This window comes from Equus quagga, chromosome 20, assembly GCF_021613505.1.
Source record: "Equus quagga isolate Etosha38 chromosome 20, UCLA_HA_Equagga_1.0, whole genome shotgun sequence".
Taxonomy (NCBI): domain Eukaryota; kingdom Metazoa; phylum Chordata; class Mammalia; order Perissodactyla; family Equidae; genus Equus; species Equus quagga.
Window position 1 is genome coordinate 31006121 of NC_060286.1, and position 12142 is coordinate 31018262.

A 12142-nucleotide genomic window follows, 5' to 3' on the forward strand; every position below is an offset into this window, starting at 1 on the left:
TAACCTCAGTCATGATTAAAGAAATAAAAACTAAAATAATGTTATGCCATTTTTCACTTAGGTTGATAAAGATGGATGAGTTCTGTGGCAGCTAGACTTGTCAAATAAACTCCACATGTGAACATTGTTGCTGGGAGTGTCCATTGATACAACCCATTTGGAGACTGTTTGCACTTACAGATGAAATTTTTAAATGTCTGTGCTCTTTGGCCCAGCAATTTTACTCCTAGGAATTTTCCTTAAGGATCTTTTCATACAAGTATGCAAAGATGCATACAAAGAGGGTTTTATAGTATTTTTTTATGGTAAAAAAATGGAAACAAAATAATGCTTCATCAACAAGGGGCTGGTTAAATAAATTGTGGTCTATGTATTGATGGAAAACTATGCAGAAGTGAAAAAGTAATGGAGTAAAGCTCTTTCTATTCATCTGGAAAGAGTGTCAAGACACTGAGAGTACAAACAATAAACTATATCAGAATGTGCAGAATGATTCTGTTTGTGGTTAAAACATGCATACATGGATGTGTGCATATATGTGAACAAAATTTCGTGAAGAATACTCAAGAAACTATTATCAGAGCATCTACTGACTGGGATTTGGGGAGGGGAGGGGAGGGGATTTGGAACATTTTCCTTTTAAGCCCTTTTGCAGTGTTTACATTTATTTAGCATAAGCATGTATTTTACAATAACAAGTTTGAAAAACTACATATGAGGTTGCCAAAAACATGTTAGTTTCAGTCTAAAATTCCTGAAGATTACATAAATTAATTCTGTGCCCATTAATGAAGTATACAGACATTCTAAGGTAATTTGATAGAACTGAAAGCCTTGAAATAACTAGCTGTTCAGGCTGGAGCCTTCTTTGCTTTGGGCGTTGCTGCCTGGTATGGACTGAATTGTATTCCTCCCAAATTTATATGTTGAAGTCCTAAGCCCTCAGTGTGATAGTATTTAGAGATGGGGGCTTTTGGGAGATAATTACGTTTAGGTGAGCTCATGAGGGTCGGCCCCTCATGATGGGATTAATGCCCTTAAGAGACAACCAGAGATCTTGTTCTCTCTCTCTCTCTCCCTCTCTCTCCCTCTGTCATATGAGGACTCAGTGAGGAGGCATCTCTCTGCCAGCCAGGAAGAGTCCTTACTAGAACCCGACCATGCTGACCCCTTGCTCTTGGACTTCTGGCCTCGAGACCTGTGGGAAAATAAATTTGTATTGTTTAAGCCCCCTAATCTGTGGTATTTTGTTACAGCAACCCAAGCAGCCTAATACACCAGTTTTGGCAGCTGGAACACTGAAGCCTTGCACTGTGGGATGCTGTTGCCCTGGAAACCAGAAAAGTCATGTTCTTAGAACCCTATGCTTCATGGAGCCATTAAGGCTCACCGGTCAGGTTGCTGCCTAGGTGTGGAGATTATTCTTTGGAAGGAGAATGTCTTAATCTGCTCAGGCTGCTATAAGAAAATACCATAAACTAGGTGACTTAAACAATATAAATTTATTTCTCATAGCTCTGGAGGCTAGGAAGTCCAAGATCAAGGTCCTGGCTAATTTGGTTCCTAGTTTTAGGGCCCTCTTCCTGGTCTGTAAATGGACACCTTTTTGCTGTATCCTCGCATGGTGGACAGAGCGTTCATTCCTCTGGTGTCTCTTCTTTAAGGGCACTAATCCCATTCATAAGGGCCTCACCCTCATGACCTGATCACCTCCCAAAGACTCCACCTCCAAATGCTATCACACTGGGGATTAGGGCTTCAATATGAATTTTAGGGGGGCACAAACATTCAGTCTATAGCAGGGAAGGATTTGGGTGTATGTGTGGGAGTGGAGGTTGCAGGGAGGTAAGATACTTATTTGTTCTTTTCTTTTAAGTTTTATGAGGCTCGTTTTACCAAAAACTAGAAAATATACTTCTATTGAAATTCTTTATTTTTTTGTACTTTTCAGTGGGCTCTTAAAATATGAAGGAGTATTTGGAATGGTTGCACATAAGAGGAATGCAAAATTCAGGAGAAGATGAACTAACAATTAATTAACAAATGTGTCAATAGCGCTGTGTTTTGAAAAAAAAATTTAATTATTTTTCAGCTATAAGCAATCAGTGAAAAAACCTCTTAAGGAACTAAATCCTGGCAGGACTTTGAATAAGAATTTCAAATATAAATCATGTGAAAAATGTATATAAAGGATGAGTTTGGATCAACCTGTGAATGTTTTATTGGGGTTTTATGGGACTAATAAATAACACCCCTGTTCCTCACTCCAAATTGGGAACCAGCTGAGAGATAGATACAAGATTCAGACAAAATGGAGGATAAACCATTAACTTTATTACTGGGCAAAGCAGAATTGGAGCATGTGATTTTAGATCTATGACCAAAAGGACTTACTAGTGTTCTGCCTCCGAGTTAGACAGATAGTCCACCCTGCCACAGACCTGTGGGCCTTCTCCACCCGGGGAGCCTGCTCCACACGGCGGGGCAGAGAATGTGGCCATCTTGCAGGTGGAGTGGCTTCCAAAGAGACCCAGAAGGGGCAGAGACAAGTATGTTCAATTTATCTCATGGGAATGAGTGAGTAGGAGTGGGAAGAAAGACCTCAAATATCATTTTAATATCAACATTTCTCAAAGTTTGGTCCAGGGATTCCTAGGGGTCCCTGAGACCCTTTCAAGGGGTCCAGCAAGGTCAAAGCTAGTTTTACAATACTAATGTTGATGAGATTGGGGATAGTATTAATGGATGTAATTTTTTTGATACTGCATAATGAAATGCATGTATCTCTGTACGATCCCCTCAGTTTTTCTGTGAACCTAAAACAGCTCTAAAAAAATAAAGTCCTTAAGTTAAAAAAACAAAACTGAAGTCTATGGAGGTAAAAAAAAAAAAAAATTCTATGTGATAAGAAAGCATTGTTTGGCACTTCTTACAATCAGTGGAGTCTCTTAGATTTGATAAAATGTTATGATAAAAATATGTGAGTCCTCACATGATGAGACTGAGTGAATGGTTCACACAATATATCATGTGATTTGAGAGGCAGAAGAGAGCTGTGTGAAGTGAGGGCATTAGAGAAATCTCCATGAAGGGTGTGGAGGCTGAACTGGCCTTGAAGGTGGCTTTGAGAGATGTAACGTTCATTAATAACATTAACTACGTTTATTTATGATTATCAGGGAGACCCCCAGTCTCCTGGCTACCATTCCCTCCCCACTTTGGCATATCCTGTGTGTAGCCACCAAGTTATTCTTTAAAAAACTAAATACAATCACGTTACTCCTCTCCTCTGAACGCTCTAATGTCTTTCCTTCCATGTTGAAAAAACCCTGAAGTTCCTACCATGGCCGACAGAGCTCCCGGCTGCCTTCTGATGTCCTTTTGCGCCACTCTCCCTCTTCACAGCCTCACTCGCCTTTGTGTGGTTCTTCATACTAGTGTGTTCCCACCTTGGGCTCTACCGTTGCTGTGCGCTCTGCCCAGATTGTGCCTCCCCGAGATGCGCTCAGGTCTCCGTCCCCAGCCTCACTCAGGCCTCTGCGCACATGGCACCTCCTCTGAAGTGACTGCTCCTCCGCCCCTTCGGAAGCAGCACCCTCCCTCCCTCCCTCCCCCTCTCCTTACCCTGCTCTGTTTCTTTGCATCACTTGTCCTTGCCTGACATTATATTACATATTTGTTCATTTTTTGGTCTTCCTTACCAGATGTAACCTCCTTGAAGATAGTAACTTTATCTTTTTGTTCCTACAGTGTTCCCAGGGCCTGGAACAGAGTCTGGCACACGGCACACTCTTAATAAATATTTATTGAATGAAAGAATGTAAACCAGTCAGAAGAAAAATAATTTCTTGTTCAATATTAATAAAGTACTGCTCTTCTGTCCTGATGGGGAATAGGAAATGAACAATATTTCAGCAGCAGCTGAATACTACAAAGAAGTTTTGAAACAGGACAATACTCATGTGGAAGCCATCGCATGCATTGGAAGCAACCACTTTTATTCTGATCAGCCAGAAGTAGCTCTCCGGTTTTACAGGTGCGCTTTCCATTCAACTTGTAGAACCACATTCCTGTGAAATACTAGTGAAACAATAATAAAGATGGAATGAAAATGTAGAGAAATGATGTATAAGCCATGTCTATATGAGACTAAAAATTCAAACACGCAGATGTTTTATGAGCATTAAAGTGAAACCCCTCATTTGGAAATGCACAATTAGTTGGCATCTTACAGAAATATACCTAGACAACTGCTTGAGTTTTTAACACCATGTCATTATATGAGTTAGCCATTTTGTCATCAGCCAATACTGGGCACTTCTCACCATCACTGCCTCCATTAAAACCACTATACATAGTATAAGGACCCTGACGCTGAAATAATGACACAATTTGCAAAGATCAGTAGGCTGCAGGTTCTGAGCCTGATGAGGACCTGAAACAGGATTCCCATTTTGTGAAATACTGACAGCTCTTGTCCAAATATTTTTCCAAATCTAAATAAATTCTGTTGACTGGTTCTCTTGTGAGCACATACTTATTTTATCCTATAGATGGTTTCTTAAAATAATTTTATATCCTCTTCAGCCCTTAGGTGATACGCAAGGAGATAACTGGCAGCTGACAAGAATTCTTTCCAAACATATGCTAGAAGCCTGAAACATAATGATATGAAGGCTCTCTTGAGCACATGCAGCTGACTCTGCTCCCCAGCCCCCAGAGTGGGCCATGGGTTCCTCAGGGCAGCTGAGGTGGATTTTCATTTACTTCCTTGAACTCTCTTGTCCCTTGGCCTTTGGAATTAATGACGCATAGAAACAAAATGGGGTTTTTGAGCTGTAGCGTGAAAGCTAAGTGGATGTCATAGGGATCCACTGATGGGCTTGTCTTTCTGGGTGGAAGCTCATAGGATGTCAGTAGACGTAGCTAAACTGCACATTACAGGTAACCAAAAACAAGACCGATTCAATTGAAAACTTGGAGATACATGCTAAACACAGTCTTCAAATTAGATTAGAAGGTCTTAGGTATTCACCTATGGGCACCAAAGCTTTATGAAGCAAAAAATGTGTGGGTTTTACTTTATGTGACTACTTATTTCTTGTTTTGGTTCTGTAACAGAGCTTTTGGGGGAAAAAACTTGATTAAGTTGTTTCTGACCTTGCCTCTGGATACATTTCCCATGACTAGTACCAATAAAAAAGACATGCTTTTGTATTTGCTTTAAAATTTTTTTCATTTACTATAATACTTTCTGTTTATATTCTTTGGGAGTATTAAAAATTATAAAGTGAATTCATTTCTAACTTTATAAAGGTATATGTGTTAATATTTATAAAGTTCATCTGACACCAAAATTTGTGTGCTCTTTTTCTAAAAGGCGACTTCTGCAGATGGGTGTTTATAACTGCCAGCTTTTTAACAATCTGGGGCTGTGTTGCTTCTATGCCCAGCAGTATGATATGACTCTGACCTCATTTGAACGTGCCCTTTCTCTGGCTGAAAACGAAGAAGAGGCAGCTGATGTCTGGTACAACTTGGGACATGTAGCTGTGGTATGTTATTTCTCTATTATAATTTCTGTTATAGAAAAGGTAGCCACAAGTTAGAGGAAATTTTCAGGGGTTGTAAATTCAGGTTTGGTTATGGTCTTATTTAGCAAATTAGAGATTTCTAGGGGTCCCTACAGCTCATTTTATATTCCTGGGTTAAATCTTCTTACATAAAATTCACACTTGATTCTTGTGATCGGTACTTGTTGCTTTTTCTATGGTAGCAGAAAAGACTTATATGAGGAAAGAAGGGAAGAGATGGCAGGAGGAAGCATATGGATTTGTGTCTGCGAATATGTGCTTTTCTTTTGTAGGGAATAGGAGACACAAATTTGGCCCATCAGTGCTTCAGGCTGGCTCTGGTCAACAACAATAACCACGCCGAAGCCTACAACAACCTGGCTGTGCTGGAGATGCGGAAGGGCCATGTCGAACAGGTCAGTGAACTACCTGTGTCCCAAGGGACCATCTGCTCTCTTCAAAGAAAAGTTGTCACTTGTGGCTACTATTGCATATTTTAAAGTGAGCTCTACAGCCTGACAGGCCTGGGTTTGAATCCCAGCTCTTTCACCTTTGAGTGATGTGACCTTGGACAAGTTACTTAACCTTTCTGTATCTAAAATGGAACGCTTAATTTTATTAGGACAAATGGGCACCTCCCGGTCTTCCCTGTCTTAGTGAGCTGCTCCACTCTTCATAGTCCTCCATCCACCATCCCCCTGCTCGAGTCAGAATCTTAGGAGCCCCTCTTGACACCTATCTTTTCCTACTGCCTCTCCCTGCCACCCCATGCCCCTGTCGTGCTCGGCAAGCCCCCTCAGTTCTTCCTCCAGGCCACATCCTGAACCTGGCCACTTTTCTCCTCTCCTACCACCCAGCTCCACACTGCTCTCATCTCTTGCCTGGACTCCTGCAAGAGTCTCCTAGTTGGTCTCTTTGTTTCCACTTACATCAGCGAGTAAGGGCACCCTGTAATGCATCCTCCTCAGAACAGCCTAAGGGATTTTTTAAAAAACAAGATTATTATTATTTTTTTTCCGAGAAAGATTAGCCCTGAGCTAACATCTACTGTCAATCCTCCTCTTTTTGCTGAGGAAAATGGGCCCTGAGCTAACATTCGTGCCCATCTTCCTCCAGTTTATATGTGGGATGCCTGCCACAGCATGGCTTGATAAGCAGTGCTTAGGTCTGCACCCAGCATCTGAACCGGCAACCCCTGGGCCGCTGAAGCGGAACGTGTGAACTTAACTGCTGCGCCACCAGGCCGGCCCCCAAAACAAGACTGTTTTATTGCTGCTTTGCTTAGCATCTTCCAGGGGCTTCTGCTTGCATTTGGAATAAAATCTGGACTTCAAACCTTGGCCTACAAGGCCCCATGTAACCTACCCTCTGGCTCCTTCTCAGACCCCCCTTTGCCACTGCTTCTTTCCTACTGATGTCGGACGCCTTAGCTGCCTCACTCTTCTGCAGAGGTGCAGCGCCCATTCTTACTGTAGGGCCTTTGCAACCGTCTTCTTCCATCCTGCAATAACTTTTTTCTTTTTGTTGTTCAGGTCTCAGCTTAATTGCCACCTCCTTAGAAAGGCCATCTCCAGCATCAGTCTAAAGGAGCCCTCAGGCACTATCACATCTCCTACTGTTTCTTTCTTCACAGTGCTTATCGTTTTATGAGATATTTTCAAATTGATATGTAGGATGTAGAATGGTAGCTGTGTGAAAGAAGGGACCTTCTGTCTTCTAACTGCTCTGTTGTCAGCACCAGTGACAGTGCCTGGCACAGGGTAGGTGCTCAGTCAATATTTGTGGCATGAGTGGATGATGCGTAAGATCAGGTAATAACAGTACCTGAAGGTGTTTTTGTGACGATTAGCAGATCATGTGTGTCAAGCACTTGGCACGGTATTGAGCACAGGGTAGATGCTTAATAAATGGTATTATTATTATGTACGTAACAGAAAGTTAAAAATGCTAACTATACTCATACAATATTAATGGCAATCAGGGGTAGATATTATTACATTCTGTACTTTAGAGATGAAGAAACGCACTTGAGGAGGGCAAGTAGCTTTCCTCACAGCTGCAGACATAGTGAGCAGCTGCCAGGACGGTAACCTCCAAGCTGGTCTCCTAAGCACAGTGATGAGCTTTAAACAAAGCGAGGGAAGAAACATCACTGGCTGTTGCTTTTATTTCATAAATTCCCCCACGGTCAATAGGATGGATTTGTATTTTATAAACAAAAAGTAACTACTCTAAATGGGAACTTGTTCTTCACGGAACTTTGCCTGTGTCCATATCCAAGCAAGGATTTGTTTGTGGTTTTCTCTGTTACCACATTGCTGATTTTCTTTCCCTCCTAATCATTGTACTTTCTCTGGTATAGAAATGTTTTGGTGAAAGCTTTCATGATACTAACCCCATTTTATTAAAAATTCATATCTACCATCTTACATGAAGTATTTTATTTTCCATGAAAAAAAAGATCTGCGAATTTGTCCTCAGGGTCGTGGATAGAGGTTTTGGGTTTTGCTACAAGTAAGAGATTGTTCAGCTGCCTGGAATGCCAAGTTCGTGGTCTTAACAACGAATGTATGAGCATCTCGTGTCACTCAGTGGTCTCTGCGATGTATGAACCTTGGAGCCTGTAGGGGACAAAAATGATGTGAATTTTGTTTTTGAGTACTTTAGAGAACAGAAAGCTTGTCATTTTTAGTTGCATTCAGTTGTCCTTTTCAGGTCAGCAGTATAATGAATGCTTGCTCACTGTCATCTAGCACAGACCTCGGGGCTTTGAAATTTAATATGGCTTTTTGGTTGTCTTGGTTGTTGCATTAGAGAACGGGTAATTAGAAGCCTACAAAATCAATCAACAGCAGCAAAAGCTGGATTAATAAGACTTTTTTAGCATTGAGAGGATTATATTTTGAGTCGTATGTCATATTGAAATAGGAACTTTACAAGAGCAGTGGATCTCAAATAACTTTAAATCTACTCTGAGTTCTCAATTCTTTTATTTTCTCCATATTCTGAAGCATTTTATTGTTAAAATAATTTTTGCAAGATGTAAATAGTTAGCTCTGTATTAGTAAGTTGTATTTCATGAGGAATATCATCTGTGTTTATCACAGGATCTTGTTTATTAAGGTCCTGTCCTGGGTGAAGGATTCTTTTACCAAAAAAAAAAAAAGACCTCGGAAATATAGTGATGATTTATGCTCATATACCTTTGGTTTTTCTTTTCTTTCCTTTTTTTTTCACGCAGGCAAGGGCACTGTTACAAACTGCGTCATCTTTAGCACCCCATATGTATGAGCCGCATTTTAATTTTGCAACAATCTCTGATAAGGTATTCTCTTTCTTTATTAACGTATCATCTCATCTGTTTCTTTTTCTTTCTTGGTTTAAAAAAAGTGCAGATAATCAAGGAAATTCTGCCTTTCTGAAAAATGTGATTTTTTTAAACAATTTTTGTATACACGTCTTTCCTTCAAGGGACTGTTTAATGAACTGTAAAGGAATTTGTCACTTAATATTGACCAAACTTAACACCATTATAGATTTCAGGAGAATTATTTTATGTTTTAAAATATGACATTTAGTCATTGAAAAATACTCATTAAGTAACTCCTGGTTTGGGAATGATTTAGTAATTGGCTTTTACAGCAAAAAAATCCTGTATGTTATTAGTAGATCATATTGCCACCAAGTCTCTGGCATGATTACTGTAAAATTAGGGAGATTAGTAAAATCTGCTTTAGCTGTGAAAGTATGGGAAAAATGCAACTTTTAATACTGTGTTGCAAGTCGGTTGATATCCAAAACCTAAAAGGAGTCATGTGCCATTTTTAATAATAAGAAGAAAATAAACAAAAGACGTCTAATAGCTAACTTTTTATTTGGAAACCTTCTTTTAACATGGGAGGTGAGATTTGAGGATAAGGAAATGGCTAAAAATGTTTGCTGATGTAAGTAAGAGTCTTTATAGACCAACAGACATTATAAAAATACATCATTTTTCATAGTATGAGCACGAAGCCTCTGCACTCTCATTTCTGTTTTGAAAATAAGCTGTCTTTCATAAGTTGTAATTTTTGTTCACTGTTAAGTGTTCCAGACTGTTCCAGGGGCTCTACACACCTTCTTTAATTCTCCCAACAACCCTGCAATGTAGGTATCCCTTGCCTCCCTCACTCATTTTTTTGTACAACTGATATTTCGTTTATTGAGCCTCTGCTATACACCAGGCACTGTAGTAGGCACAGACGATGTTAGCAATGAATAAAACAGACAGCAACCTCTGCCTCATGCAGCTTATATTCTAATGGAACCGAAGGCTCGTAGAGGTTAGAACCTTCCGTAGGGTCACATGGCACTGGTAGGTTCAGAATTCACACCCAGCTCCCGATGATGCCCACGCGTTTTCCCCTGCACTGTGCTGCTGCGCAACTAAACCGCAAAGAGGACTCAATTGCTTTCCTTCAGGAATATTAGCACATTTTAATAATATGTAACTCCAAATGAGATATTTCTTTAAACAAAAGGCTACACTTTCATAAGAGAAAATAGTATGTTAAAAAGAAATGCTATGATTTTAAAAAGGAAACATGTTTTTAGCATATATACATTACAAAAAAATACCAGAATTGAATTACCTAGATTTTTTTGTGTGCACACACTGAAAACCCTCTTTTTAGAAATGTACACATGAATCAAGATATATTCAGATAGGTTCAGATACTGTGTGTGTTTTTCTTTGGGACTGGACTTTAACACAAAGTTTATTGAAAATCAGAGAGACCCTTTATAAACTTTTAAAACCAGATTACTCTGCTAGCACCATTTAAAACCTCCTAGAGCATGTTATTATCTTAAATACAATAGTTTTTGCTTGAGTGTTCTGTTTAAAAGAGAATTCCCTAATCAAAACATGTCTTTCTCTGTGGCACATTACAAATGGTGTTCCTGAGCTACATAGAGCTGGCCGTTTTAACTTGCAAATGGCATTGTATTTTTATAATACTATCAGTGACAGGAAGAGAAAACATGGGTTTATGAATTCATAACGAGACAGCTATCATGGAACAGAAATTGTTTGTATAATTGGTTGTTTTCTTTTTCTCATATATTTTTCAAGATTGAATTATAATCTGGGTGAAAGAATTCTAAGGTCAAAGTAGATCAAGCAGTTTACCTTTAAGAACCTTTGCATTTCTACGATAGGCAGGTAGTCTGTCTTTTATTTTTTGCTTTCTTACTCATTTTTTCTGGTCTCATTCTGTGGTCTTTTTCTGATGTTTCTTACAGATCGGGGATCTACAGAGAAGCTATGTTGCCGCTCAGAAGTCTGAAGCAGCATTTCCAGATCATGTGGATACCCAACATTTAATTAAACAGCTAAAGCAGCATTTTGCCATGCTCTGATTGTTCCTTGGAGCAAGTAGATTCTTATGCAGGGGCATTATACAAGGGAAAAAGTAGAGTCTGTATATATGTGTGTGTGTGTGTGTGTGTATGTGTATATATATATATGTATATGTAATACAAACCTGTGCTTGATATTAGTGAAGATGACATAAGAGAATTTAAACCAGAATCTATAATGAATTCTTTATAATAATAGTAATTTTGTAAGATAATATTATAAAATATAAGCTTTAACCATTTTTAAGTAGATCATCCAACTTTCTCCCACATTATATGCTAAATGTTTGTTCATAATGTTTACAAAACATTTTCATGAACTTCCTCAAATATTTATAAATGCACATCTGTAATGTCCCTTAAGCTAGCTATTAGGTATCTCGTAGCTTAAGAGGTCTGAAATCTGCCTTTAAAACTGCACTTTTGTGGCTAAAAGTGTGTATATTTTTCCTAAGTAAAGACTTTATTTAAAGCTTAAAAATTTTGTATTTAAAATTCTTTTTTATCAAATGTTTTGTGAGACACTCTACATATTCTTATATATTGTGCTTTTAAATAAATCAGTATGTAAAACAACATCATTGTTATTTTTCATGAGTTTTTATTTCAGTCATCTCAGATAAAGTAAGTTTTTCAGAAGTCCAGTAATCTTAGAAATCAAGTCATTATTTTAAATTTTATTTGAAATCATGTACCACCAATTTTGTTTCTTTCTGAGAAGCTATTCATGGGACATCACATTGTTACAGCAGGATTAGAAATGGAGTCAAGGCCCGGGGTCCCACCTGTGGTCAGCCCCAGGGAGGTTAGGCTGTTCTCCATATGGTGCCTTGTGAAATCCTGGCAAGTCTCTCCTCTCCAGTATTTAGTGGAACTCTCATTAACGCGTCCGTACAAGGAAATGTGTTAAAGGGCCAGGGCCACTTGAACTCGTATTTTGGACTTTGGGATCTGTCCATGTTATTTCTCATTTTTAACTTCATAAGAACTCTTTTATAGATGTTTCTGTTCAGATTTAAATAGTACTACTTAGCTTCCTGTGAATTCAAGGAATTACAGATCGTTAGAGGCTGGAGGTAACTTCAGAGAATTTGTAGAATCTCTTCGTGGCACAGATGAAGAAAGCAAGGCCCGGGGTTGCACAGCTGGTTGGTGGCACAGTCACGACT

At 39.1% G+C, this 12142-nt stretch overlaps 1 protein-coding gene across 1 annotated transcript in view; it reads left to right on the top strand.

Annotated features, from left to right (window-relative positions):
- The window catches only part of TTC8 (tetratricopeptide repeat domain 8), a 49664-nt gene extending 38121 nt beyond the window's left edge, over positions 1-11543 (top strand). The window contains exons 10-14 of the mRNA XM_046646942.1: positions 3897-4036; positions 5381-5555; positions 5867-5989; positions 8815-8898; positions 10857-11543. Coding sequence (XP_046502898.1) covers positions 3897-4036; positions 5381-5555; positions 5867-5989; positions 8815-8898; positions 10857-10973 — 639 coding nt within the window. The 3' untranslated portion in view covers positions 10974-11543. The remainder of the gene's footprint in view (positions 1-3896; positions 4037-5380; positions 5556-5866; positions 5990-8814; positions 8899-10856) is intronic.
- Positions 11544-12142: the final 599 nt, after the last annotated feature.